We start from the raw sequence: 13542 nt of genomic DNA on the forward strand, positions 1-13542 counted from the left end.
GGAAATGGATAATGTTAGTGTCCGGTGACTCGTTGGGGCTGATGCACATGTCTAGAAGTGCCTGTTTTTGTTTTGATAAGGAATTTAAGAATAGCATGGAAGCATAATGGGTTGAGATCAGCAAGGAAGCACCATGCTCAAGAGGCAGTGTGAGAGTTCAGGCTGAGATGGACAGGGGCACATTCCCATGGAGGGTGTTGGCCGGTTGTGTTCCCTCTCCACCTTTCCCCTCTTGGGCTTCCCTTCTCCACTCCTCAGCCCTTCATTAGCAGGGGAGGGTGTGGGGTGGGGACAGGCTGCTTGGTCATCAGGGCCCACAGAGCCCCTTGTCAGCCAGTGTTTTTGTAGGGGCATGGAGAAATGATTTTACCATCATTTTATACCGGACTCTGTGAGCTATTACAATGTAAGTGGCACTGGGTCCAGTGGATGTGTTGCTATGGTAAATACCTGGGCTTTTTATAGTCAAATAGAAAGGTGTGTATCCAAAAACTGTTCTCAAATGCCGCAGCCGAAACCCGACTGTTTTACTTCCAGCAATCACGGCAGTGAGCTGTGGCTCTCGGGGTTGAGTATCATTTAGCTCAGAATCCAAGTGCTGGAGGAATGTCCTCATGTTTCAGTACCCATGCAGCAGCCCCATCTTTCACCGGAGCCTTTCTATTCTCAGCAACACGTGGGAATTCAGTGAAATCCGATAACTGCAATATTAATAGCAGTTGAGTAGGTGGCCAAAGAGGTTGAAATTTAGCACAAGCCCGCTGCTAGTTGGACAGCCAGCATTCGTCTCCTGTGCTGCATACCTCAGCAGGGGTGGAGAATCCTTCAAACCCTCCGACGTCCTCTGCAAAAGTGTAAGTAAAGCTGCTTGGTGTCGGGCTAGAGCGCCTGGAGCTCGGCAGGGTGCTCGGGAGCAGGCTTGTTCTGCAGCCTGCTGATCTGCTCCGGCTCCCAGGCCAGGGCATGGCTTTTCCAAGTCCTTCAAAGGACATCTAGGTGGTGGAGCTACTGCCTTGGTGGAAGGAACCTCAAAGGAAGAGCACCGTTACTTTTTTTTAAAGTAGAAATCTGTTCAAGTCCTGTGTTCATGGCATCTGTGGTACAGAGGAAAGGATGGAAAACAGATAGCTTTGGCAGCTGTTGGGGTTTCTGGAGTATTCATCACCAAGGGAAGGGTTTGGCTCTGGGCAGGGTGCATTTGTCACTGGCACATTCCTTTCTATCAGTGGGAGTGTCTCTGTCCCTTCTTTCTCCCTGTAAATGGGTTTGGATTTGTCTTATCTCTTTGGGCATGACTGCATGGCCTCTTCGCAGTAGATAACCCTCATTTAGGGGAGGGGAATACTCTGATCTAGCAGTTTTGTTTTGTTTGTTTTTTTTTTAATATATTGTAGATTGATATCTATATTTTAAATATGTTTCCGTATGAGAAATAGACCCCCAGAAAGCCACATCTGAACATGATGCTGTAAAATATTCTTCCAGAATTTTGCTCAGACTTCTATTATCTTGGATATGGTGTTGAGCTCCACGTTGATGTTCTCTCTGGAAAATAACGAAGTGAAGTGCCAAAACAGATTTGACGTTATGAGTTGCTAGTTGCTGGAATTTAATACGTGCTAGGATGGGGGGGAACTGAACCATATAATGTGTTAAGAAAACAAAATCCAAAGTATTGAGTTTATTTGTTTAAATGTTTTGAAAGAAGTCAAACCTAAACATAGCAACTTAAAATGCACTGCTCTTGTAAGAAGGCACAAGGAGGGGTGTCTGTGTAAGCATCAGCATTGCTAGTGGATATATTTTATAATTGGTTGAAGTTTAGTTCATGATTTCTTAAGGTACTGTGGTCTGCTAGCTACTGTAAGATTTGCAAATGTCTTGTACAATTTTTTTTTTTTTTAATTTTTAAAATATCTTAAGTGCATTAAAATAATCCTAGCAAGCTGTTCTCAATTTGTGAAGCTAAGCATCGGCAGATGAACGGGAAGCACAGAGTGCCTTTGGCTGGGGTTTTGTCACATGGGGACTCTCTTGGTAGTAACATGTGGAGCAGGGTCCTCCTCCACTGAGCCCCCTGCCCCGTTCCTCTGCGGCAACATGTTACCTCTGCCCTGGTGCTGATGCAGTTGCTTGTACGAGTGTGCTCTAGAACCGATGAGCAAGTTAATTTGGAGTTTGAAAATGTGTATTAGGAAAAACCCACACAAAGAAATGGGCACAGCCCTCTAGTCCTGATGGGCAGTGTAGAACCGCAGTGTGATTCAGTCGTGTTGGCATAACCACGGGGGCAGCAAACAGGAGCAGCTGGAAGGGAAAGAGAGACCAGGAAATCCTTGAGCTAGAGCTGCTGCCAAAGCCTTTGTATTGCAGGCTAGGGCCTTGGTGACTAATTCTGCTATTTAACCTTGAGCAAACAGCAGAGCTGAGAGTAAATTCCTTGAGCTGCAGCTCAGCCTACTGATCTGCCCTGTCACTTTGCTTTATTCTTGTAGAGTGGTCCTTGTTACAGAAACATCACTTGGTCCCTGCTGGCTGGGCATAAGTGATGTTTGTGAATATGCATTGTGGATCAGATATAACAGAAGTATTTGGTCTTGAAGCCTATCACCTACTAACAAGTGAGCCCTGCTTCTGTCCCATTTCTCTTTTTTTCTGTTTGCAAAAAGATTGACGTAGATAATACGATTTACATAGAAAGTATTATTTCTCCACAGGTTGTTATTTCACACCTTTTTGCATCAGTGTTCAATGGGGATTTGTGCAGTGGTGCTTCACAATTATAATATCCCCGACATGTTGTTATCTCATGGCCTTTAGACTTTCATGCTGTGTTTGATAGATTTTTTTTTTTCCCAGCATGGCTAATCTTGAAGCTGTACATAAACTTGTATTGAAACCACTGCCAACAATTAAGGTTCACACTTTGTGAATTAAAGTTGTACAATTTGGAGACCTCTTTTTTAGCTGGGGTTTAGCGTTGGGGTTAGGTTAGGTAATGCAAAGGATCAGCGTTGCTTTTCTTCTAAGCTTCAGAATGAATGCTAAAATGCTGAGACTAGCAGGAGCAGATGAAGTATTTGTAAGAAAATTCTTTCTGTGAGATCTTAACTACTCTCCTTAGCAGCTTCCTTTCTTTAGTTCAGACATCTTTGGCAAAGTTACATTGATAGTGAAAGGAGATAAAAACCTCTGGGAAGAGAAGATAATGTTTGAAATGACACAAAGTGATTTAATAAGTGGTGCATCATCATTTGGAGAGGAACCCGCTTCTTCCAGCAGATTGTTTTTGGGATGCAGCCTTGGCTGTGCCCTCCTGAGCAAAGCAGCAGCCTGCTTATAACTTTCAGCATAAGGCATTCATTTATTCAAGTCAGAAATTAGGTTACACAGTAATATTTTCATAAAGAATACAGTCTGCACCAACTGGGTTCTATGACACTTTTGGATGAAAACATCAAAAAGCAGGCATCCTTCACAGCTGCCCAGCGTAGGATTGACATTTGTTTGCATTGGTGAAGATACTTCAGCAACTTCATTTCCTGTAACAGTTTTTGTAGGACAGGTGTTTCTACAAGTGTGTGCACTTCAATGTTATAGACTTACATTCAAAACAAGGTGGTTCTCCAGGAGTGTTTAAAAAGCTTAAACGCTACATTGCTGTAGTTATTGCACTCCACCCTCTGATTTCTTCCAGTACAGTGTGAGAAACTAAGTGTTTTCAGCCCTGTGTTTTTAGAGCCACAGCTGTGAAGGGTAGCAGAGGTGGGAGCAGGAGCTCGCTGTTGGGTGGCAGCACGTTGTCAGAGGAGGCAGGGTCATGTCACAGCAGCAAAGAGCTGGCTGTGCTTGAGGCTGGTGCCTATGTCTTGTCCCCTGCTATGAACTGCAGTTGTTCAGAGTTATACACAAGACCTCAGTTGAATTCTTTTAATAGTACTGCATAGTATTTACATTCTGATAAAAACTTCATGGAGAACTTCTATTTAATGTAATTATTTCATTTTGTATTTTCATTTACTGCAGTTGAGTTAAAATCTTTTTTTGTTTTCATGCTCACAGAAAAGTCATTCCTCTTAGAAGCTCTTCAGCTTGTATCACATTTCTATCCAATAGATATTTGCCCAGCTATTTTAAATGTGATGTACTGGAGGGCAACTGGGCAATGGCTTGTTCACATAAGCTCAGATGTGCATCATGAGCTTGGCCAGGTTGTACATGTAAAAGGCTCTTTATTACTTCACTCAGAATGTTGTTAGCAAGTGGACCCAAACTGCATCTTCTGCAAGTTGCATGCCTCAGAGGAGAAGTAGCTGTGAAGTTCGTAGGTGACAAATGACTTCTAAGGTCTTCCAGTAAGATAACAGCATTGCTTCTTTATTTAGGATTTTGTGTGTGTGTGTGTGTGCGCGCGCATGCGTGTGCGTGTGTCTGATACATGAGGAACTGATTGTTATAGATTATCAGGGGTTTTCTTGTTTTGGTTTTTCTTCTGCTCAGACTATGTCTATCATGGCAAGCTGCTGAAAAGGTTTAGTGACCAATAGGTGTAGTTTAAAGAAGTAGAGTAGTAAATACCAAGTGAAGAAACTTTGCTCATGAGGTGTAAAGCAACTTACCTGTCTGCTTCTGTTAGCTGAGCAAACATGTGAATGGAGCACAGTTGATCATTCAAGTGCGTGAAATACCTCCCTGCCTGCATTTTGAGTCTCAACTGTGCTCGTTTGTTTACCTGAACGACCTAAGTTTTGTGTTGTTTGTAACACAAGTACACAGGCCTAGTGTGTTTACAGCTATTCCAGTATAGAATGTTGATATATAGAGGTAGCTGAATGTTGCTCCTGTTGCAAGTGGTTGACCTAAATGACCCCAGAGAACTTCTGGAAAGCAGATGTGGATATCATCATGTCCTGTCATGTAGCTTTGCTCTACATGAAGACTGGAACGTCCTGGATACAGGGTCCAGCTGACTAAGGGCAGAGTTTTTCACTCCTTAGTAGACTGCTGAAGTTTGGAAGCAGACTTTATGGTATCCTTAGCAAGGGCATGCATAGCCTCAGCTTTTGTAATTGCAAATAACAGCAGAAATCCTGCTAATGAAGGGTTTTTAGACCTTGAAGTTGAAGAATGTAAACCTTTAGAGTGCTCTCCATTGGGTATAAGAAATTTAATGGTGATACAGAATAATTTTCCATCCTCTGCTTGGGAAACCAGCCTGTCTTTAGTCAGCACATTAGGTGACAGCCATGGTCCTGCAACATTGGCATCATAAAAGGAATCCACGTACTGAAGAAAAGGAAGAGAAAGTTTTTTTCAGAAATAGTCTCCAGTGGGAAAAGAACAACAATGTGTGTTTAATATTTTATTTTTTTTTTAAAAAAAGTGTAAATAACTCATGTTAAAGGAGAAGGGTACCTCTTTATCTATGAGAAGGAGGTCACTGACTACAAAGCCAGTAGCATCTCTGGCATGGGATATTAAGGAAGCTGCAGGCAAGGACTCCGCAGGTCAGAGCCATCTCAGGACGTTGTGTTCTTGGCAGCCTGATTTCTCTATGGTGTGGGGACAGCCAAGGCATTACAGTCACACCACGTGGGAGTGGGCACTCTTAAACTACGAAGAGAGAGAGATGGTCTGTGTCCCTGACAGTTGTCATGTTGCATCAAACATTTTATTTCCATTAATAGTGCCAGTTATGCTGTCCAGGCCCTGTCATCATTTTGCTAACTTGTAACTGTCCCCTGAAGTTTATGCTGTGTTTTCTCTGCAACCTTTGACTAGATTTTTCCTAGACAGCCAGAAACAGCTTTTTTGTTTAAACCCCTTCACCATGCTTAATGTGTGCATTGGTGCACTTCTGAGGTGTGCCATAAATTGGCTATATGTGTGTGGGGGGGGAAAAAAATCTTACTAGTGTTAGTGATTGCATATTTATTTAATATTTTTGAGAAACACTCATCTTACATAAAAGTATACCAAACTGCTCCTTCCAGCCCTACAACATCTCTCTCCAGGTGTTCCGGTTTCAGTTGCTCTTTTTTTTTTTTGTTTGTTTGAAAAAATCTCACTAGTCTGAATTGTTCTCTGTGTCTGAGGCAAATATTTTAGAAAACATAGTATGATCAGCGAAAATAATAATTGAATCTGCTTTCATATGGAACTGAAGATCTTCCTGGCTAATAGGTGCTGTATTTCACTAAGTCATTAGTTTGTTGTCCACTCTTTATTTTGTTGGTAACTAAAAACCTTAGCTAACTAAAAAACCCTAGGGCCTTTCTGAGTACCTGTCAAATCAGAAACTATAGTAGATAAACTAGTTTCTTGCTTTAATAAATGAAATAGTACAGAGTTATGACTATGAATTCAAAGTAAAATGATTTTGATTTCTTTCGGGACATAGTTGCATATTTTATACTGGTCTCTAATTGGGCTTGAAACCTTATAAATATTGAATAATAATTAAGTTTTAAATCAAGGTATTTTAAAACGTTTTGTTTTGTTTCATTTTTCTCACCCCCTGCCCTGCTTCAGACCAGAGGAGACCAACAGAAGAGTGAAAAATGTAAGACACGCCTACTACAATGTTTTCTGAAAGAATTTCACACTAATTCTGACTAAATATTTTTAAAACACTTTTGTTTATGGCACTATCACGTTTACCTTGTTCTTCAGCTGTTCATTTATCTGATAGAAATTAGTGCCGTCTTACAGTGATCTCTATGCAGCTTACATTCCCAAATAATTGTAATAATTACAAACAGTACTTAAATCTGCTCACTTGAGATACATGCAATGCGTTGTAACACTCTTAACTGGTTTTAATGGAGATCATAGCTAATACTGTAAACAATTCGTGGAAAACATCTCTAACAGCATGCTGAGATTCTTTTATACTGGTACGTGGTACGAGAGGGAAGTGATGAAGTTTGTATTTCAGGGTGGGTTTTTTGTTGTTTTTAGGTTTTGATCACATTATACTGGCTTGGCAGAAAAGCTCAAAGTAACCCTCATTATAATGGTCCGAACCTCAATCTTAAAGCATTTGAGAAGTTATTAGGGCAAGCATTGACTAAGGTAAGGAATCCAATAATCACAAAATTCAGAATCCATCTGCTCTGATTGATGTAGTAGATTGTGAAGAGCCCTGTCTTGGATTCCCTTTGGCTGGGATAAGAGAAATTTAAGACCTTCTGTTGAACCTCCTATCCAAGTTGTTGTATGTGTTATTTTTAGGGGTTTGCAATAGTCTTTGTTGAAGTTTGTGCACTCAAAATGCATTTTAAAAATTTTTGAGTGAAAACTCAAGAACAGCATTTGTATCTTAAATTATTGTAAAAGACCTTTCAAAACTTACTGTCACAGGCACTTGAAGAGTCCATCCACCTGAACAGAAGTGGCAGGGATAGTGGGTACGGTGACATTTGGTACGTTGACCGGGGAGAGCCCTTTTCATCTTCAGCTAACCATAAAAGAGACGATTCCTTTGATAGCTTGGACTCTCTTGGTTCAAGATCATCAACAAGCTTTTCATCAGATATAACCTTGAAAGGTGGCAGTGAAGGTATGGTTTCCTCTTTTAAATCTTTTGTTGACATATGTCTTATGAGTGTGGAAGAAGACAATGTATGGACCTAGTACTTGGGGTGCCCAGTATTTACATCGACTTGAAAGGCAACTCTAGTTTTGCAACTGCTGCAGTTGCGTTTTGGTTAAGCAAATATTGACCTTTAACGGCTGGCAGGAACAAAGCAATGCTCACATGAATTTTCCTAGGAAGGGTTGCTGGGACTCTTGCTCTCATTGCTGCATTAGGGTGTGTGTATGTGCAGGGTATTTTACCATAGTTCAGCAAGAGTAATTGCTGGAATTCAGATCACCTGATGGGATCACCTAAAATTCAGCAGTTGCAAAAGTCCCTTGCCGTGTTCCTCATGCGGATATGTCAAACCTTTATGTCTTCACTCCTTTTGTGAATATGCACTGTTCAGTAGGGGGTTTCCTGCCTAGGTTAAGAACTGAACAGTAGTTACTACTTCTGATAGTTTGTCATGGAAAGAAAAGTAACGGGAAGAAAGTTTGTGAGATTGGATCCCTACAGCTGTACTCTTAACCTTTTTTCCTCCCTGTTTTAAAATTCAATACCAACTTGTAGTCTAAAAAAATAGCGAGCTTTTAGATTTTGTTCCATGTGAATAACATAAAATCATTGGGCTGAGGTCACATGGAGCATTTCTGAGCCGCATGAAGCAACGTGTAGCCATGCTGCATATGTGACATACCTGGGGCTTCTACTGGGCATTAGCCTGGTGACATGAGCTTGTTGCTATATCTACTTGCTGGTAACTTGTCTTCGACAGTAAATTTGAGTGGCAAGTGTATTTTTAATTTAAAACTCCTGTGCTGTTTTATGTCTTCAGCCTAGAGGTTAGTGCTTTGTTTCCTGCAGGAGGCTGTGATAGTGAAAGAATGGAACAAATGTAGCAGGGGCATGCAAACCAAATTCAGCCTAATGGACCTTATCGCAGCATTGCCACAAACGTCTAAAAATACCTCTCCTGCTGTCCTGCTGTCAGTAGCTTGGGAGATTTGCAGCCAAAACACCCCAAATAAGGAGTTGGATTGATTTTAGAATGTACTTTTGCAAGTTCTAGCTAGAAGCTTCTGTCTAGAAAATGATGCCTGTGCCTTCCCTTTTCTCCCCTTTCTTCTAAGGTTGCGACAGTGACACAGACTCGGAACTGCCTTTCAAAATGCATGACTCCCATAAAGATGACAGGTCTTACCGTAGGATTCCTGTGATTGAACCGAAGCCTACCGCTGACTTCAATCGCTTCTTACCCAGCAAAAACAAGCAGACAGCGTATGTGCCGGCACCCCTACGGAAGAAGAGGACAGAGAGAAACGAGGACAATAGGAGGAGCTGGGCAAGTCCTGCCTACACAGAGTCAGATGCCACATTTTCAAGGTACTGGTGTACAGCCTTTTAGGACTTCTTAAATAAATTATTTCTTTATTAGTTAAAGAATAGCTGGTGTTGCTGCAGTACAAAGTAAAGCATTTGAGTTCCCTTATTTTAATGGAGGGTGGATGTTTTGGTGTGGTTGTGTGGTTCGTTTTTGTTGTTCTGGTTGTTGTTTTTTTACTTTGTTCCACATAACTAGTTTTCTGGTGTTTGAGTAATCTTTTGAGGCTGGCCAGACTCCACATAGAGGGGATTTAAATGATCTCAAATGGAAATTCATAAAAGAGACACCTATGGTTTTAGTTTCTCATTAAAGCCTTCCAAAATATGGTGGTGAATTCTGATTGTCCGGCTTCTTGGTGCATACAGATGAGATTAGTGGGCAGTTCTTGGGTTTCATCATTGCCTTCATGACTTCACTGTCTTCATTCTGTTCCTGTTTTGGTCAACCTCAGTGGACGTGAAAGGAATCCTGTAGCTTCCTGCCAAAATAGCAGAGCAGAGTGTGGTCTCACAAATCCAGCTTCCCTCCAGATGATCTATGAGTGTGACAGTGGCTCTGATTCAGAAGATGAAAGAAGGCTGCCCGACGTGGTTATGGATGACTTAGCAAAACGTAGATTTCTAGTCAGAAAGAGCCCTGTAAGCTCTGCTGCACCTGGACATCATTTCATGTTGCGCAATGACTCTCCTAAATCTTGCTCACAAGAAAATTATCCAGATGGTCCACTAGCTGCAATGCTTGAACCACTGAGGTCAGAGATACTAATCCAAGATCCAGTAACTATTGTATTACCTAAATTGCAGTCCATAAATAACTCTGTAGTGTAGCCTCGTAATTGGCATTTTAACACAGCTGATAATTGTTATGCCTTTTCTGTCAAACTTTGTATTTTTGTCGGAGGTGATAGGATGCTGATATAACCATTTAACTTTTTTTTTTTTTAATGTATTTTGTTATTTCTGGTGCTGCAGTGATGGAATTGAGAACTAATTTGCTTCATTCATGAGGCTGAACTCCTGAGCCAAACAGCATGTCTTTTTGCATTCTTTATGTCAAGTTGCTGCTAAAATATCTTAACTGATTGGGTATTTTGAACAGTAACCAGAGGAGGCAGAGGCAGTTGGATACTAAAGAGGAAATCAAACCAAGAGTTAACATTCCTTCAGAATTATCTGGGTATTTTGATGAGGATGAGGAAGAAGAAATAGGCATCCCAAACATTGAAAAAGATGATCTCTATTTTCGCAAGCTAAGTTCTTCAGCGGCAAATACAGTTGTTGCTTTTGACAAATTTCTTCCTAAGTTTTGGACTCCAGAAGAAGAATTGCTATGGAAAAAAATCAGGAAATCCTCTTTCAAACCCTGGTATAAAGAGATTCAAGGGTTCAGGTGCGTTTTCATGCATGCCCCTGTTTCTCTCCTGTGTGCAAAACCTATAAATGAAGTTTAGTGGTATGAATTTTATTTTATTTTATTGGGTATTTTCATTCTCTTGCCAGTGTAGCAGCAGGATATGTTTTCTTTCTCTCCTTTTTGGTTTGTTTTGGTTTGTTGGTTTTTTTAAGAAAAAAAATAATTGAAATATTATTTTCATTACACTGTTGCACTGTTACCACTGTGCATTTTACTCAACGAGTACACTTCATGGGTTTTTTTCTTTCCCTCTGTTCATTCTTTGTGCTGCGGCACAGTAGAAAGAAATCAGATTCCAAGGATGAGGAATTTGCTTACCAACAAAGCTCTGTCATTGTTGCTAATCAACCAAGACCAAGTTTTGACTGGAACAGCAGTTGCAGAAGGGATCAGAACTATAAGCCAACTGCTGAATATGTGGGAAGCTCATTGTCACAGATTACAGAAGGAAAAATCTTGGAGGCTTCTGATCAGCCCAGGTTGATACTGCTGCATGAGCTGTACTCTTGCTGCATCAAAAAGAAATGGCTGGATATGCAACAGCTAAATGGAATTAAACCACGTCCTGTGATGTTGCGCTTCTTTGATTATTACTATTTTGGATTTTGGTTTTGCGTGGGTTTTTTTGTTGTTTTGTTGTGTTTTCTTTTTTTAATGTAGCCGTAAGCTGGTGGTCTTCTGAAACGTGTAAATGCAAAAGCGTAACATGCTGCATAGGGTTACTGGCTTTGCGTGTGAGCATGTAAGCGTGCTGTCTCTAAGCAGGTTAGTATGCTGTGATACCTTTACGTTGGTTGACGTGTGCTGTGCTACAGTTAGTGGTGGTGAATGCCAAGTGGTGTAATTGTACTGCTTGGGATACTGCAAGCCTAAACCAAATGTATATCGCAATACATTGTGACCTGCTTGTCTCTTGCTAGTTAATGATATTTTTACTTCCCTCCTTTTGTTTTATATGCTTCAGTCAGTTTTCGTTACTTCAGGCCCTGCAAAAATATTCTGACTACTTGTCTTCTGAAACGAAGACCAAAATTGATCCTACTTCTGGCCCTAGGCTCATAAAATGTAGAAAGAATATTTCCTTTGTACCAGGATGCAAGCAAGGAGATGCGGAAAATGGATATCTGTACCCAGATTTAGAAAATGATGACTTGTTTGTTCGGAAAACTGGGGCTTTCCATGTGAATCAAGTTGTTCTCCAAGACCCTCGGTATTTAAAAAAATTCTCCGAGCAGGAGCCTCCCCTAGAGGGTGAGATAATCCTGCAACCCAGAGATGGCCAAACTGTAATTCCAGATTTGGAAAAGGATGACATGATTTTCCGTAAAATCCTTTCCCAGAAAAAAGAGGTGCCTTTATCAGGTGCTCCAGACAAGTATCACCCGGCACTTTTTCCTGATCCATGGAGTCTTCCAGAGGAGATCCGGTCCAAATTTCTATGTTTACTTGAAAAAAACACGACACCGGAGGAAAGGAAGAGCAACGGCAGAGTGCTGTCACCATCCTCCCGCCATAAGAAGGATGATATGCTGAACCGCAAGATTGAATCTTGGAAGGTGGGAAGCAACATCCAGCCAGTAAATTTCATCCCAGGTCCGTGCAGTGAAGAAGACTGGAAGAAGTGGGAAGCAATCAGGGAGGCCAGCAGAGTTAGGCACAAGAAGCGGCAGATGGTGGAGAGGTCAGGTTGTGTCCTGCACGGATTGCGCTTGAGTGCAGTTGATCCCCTTCCATTCAGAAAAGCATCGTCTTGTGCTGAACCATTCGTACAGTGCCAATCTGCTATTTGTTCGTGGCGTCCTGGACAAGCTTTTTATTTGCTTTGAATACCAGCTCATGACTGCAATACCATATTTTCAACAAAAAAATTATGTTTTCTAGGTTTAGGCTGCTATTTTAGAGGAAAGATGTATTCCTTCAGGCTCAAACTTCTGCATAAGTTTCTTTCCATGCTTGAACAGGAATAGTGATTATTCAAAAGACTGTGGAGGCTAGAAATATTTTCTTTTTTTCCCCATTATAATTGGTAAAAACATTTCTGGAACACATGAATGCTTTAATGACAAATTCTCAGAATGGGCATTCTGATACTCGTGCTTGCACCTACATTTGAAAATGCTTGTAAACTGTCCTGCCGCAGTTTTGAGGTGGGGGGAAAAATAAAATAAAATCAGTGTTGTTTTGCCCACCTAAAGTCACAGTGCATGCAAGTTGTGTGTCCATGTAATATTAAATTCCACTGTGACGTATTTCATTCTGCCAGTATTTTCCCCCTGCTTTTTTATACAGTCCTGATTAATACTCTCCCTTAATCCTTTCCTGGTATACTCAGAATTTCTCTTCTCTCACTAAATACTGTTTTTAACTACTTTCTAGCTGTCCTTTGGATTTCGTACTTACTGGGAGAGAGTGGGGTTTTGAATGTTTCCTTAGGTCTGAAAATACGGCATTGCAAGTTGCAGTTCTCCCAGCTGTGCATCATTACTTTGTGACTAAGACACTTCCATGTTCCAGTTGATACTTCAGTGTTGTTGCATTTAACTTTTAAGCTTAATGCTGTTAACAAAGTGTGAGCTTCACTGAGGAATGTTTCTGAAGTGCTTGAAAATATTTCACGTTTTAAGAATTCATTCACTGGAATAAAATACTCATTCAAGAATACTAAAAATCCTCTTGAATCACACTGGATTAATTTGGTTCTCCACTTAATGTGCTAAACTTCTATACAGGGCCATTTATTCTTATCCGTTCCAAGTATTGCTTTCATTAAGTATCATAAATGGTTTAAATAACAAGAAAACAGCCTCTGTGAGCCAGGCTTCTTGCTGGGACTTGAGGTGACATAAATTTTCATTTCTTGAAATGAGTATCTTTTGAGCATCGCGCTGTTCAGCAGCACTGGAATAAGCGGTGCAGAATTAATACAAGGCTCTACTTGTGCAGTATCAATAAATCAGAAGTGTTGGAAACTTGCAGACAGCCTTGTTCTGTCAGTTTTCTGCCCGACTTACACATCGTGCAAGTCCTCGTGTGTTTTTTGACTAGTGTCAGACCTCTGATGTGCTATTCCACGCTGGCTGGTCCTGAAGTGTTCAGTTTCCCCTTCACTTACTGGAGTGCTGGTGTACTGGTGGTGTTAACGTTGTTATGAATATTAAGACAC

At 40.9% G+C, this 13542-nt stretch overlaps 1 protein-coding gene across 9 annotated transcripts in view; it reads left to right on the forward strand.

Moving 5' to 3' along the window:
• The window catches only part of LMO7 (LIM domain 7), a 131020-nt gene that overhangs the window by 79704 nt on the left and 37774 nt on the right, over positions 1-13542 (forward strand). For 8 of the 9 annotated variants that reach the window (XM_037376037.1, XM_037376034.1, XM_037376033.1 and 5 more), the window contains exons 5-8: positions 6532-6562; positions 6961-7074; positions 7363-7561; positions 8713-8965. In XM_037376037.1, coding sequence (XP_037231934.1) covers positions 6532-6562; positions 6961-7074; positions 7363-7561; positions 8713-8965 — 597 coding nt within the window. Of the gene's footprint in view, positions 1-6531; positions 6563-6960; positions 7075-7362; positions 7562-8712; positions 8966-9417; positions 9718-10064; positions 10356-10657; positions 10859-11343; positions 12061-13542 lie in introns of all 9 variants that reach the window. The other variant, XM_037376041.1, reaches the window with a different exon arrangement.

This window comes from Falco rusticolus, chromosome 2, assembly GCF_015220075.1.
Source record: "Falco rusticolus isolate bFalRus1 chromosome 2, bFalRus1.pri, whole genome shotgun sequence".
Classification (NCBI taxonomy): domain Eukaryota; kingdom Metazoa; phylum Chordata; class Aves; order Falconiformes; family Falconidae; genus Falco; species Falco rusticolus.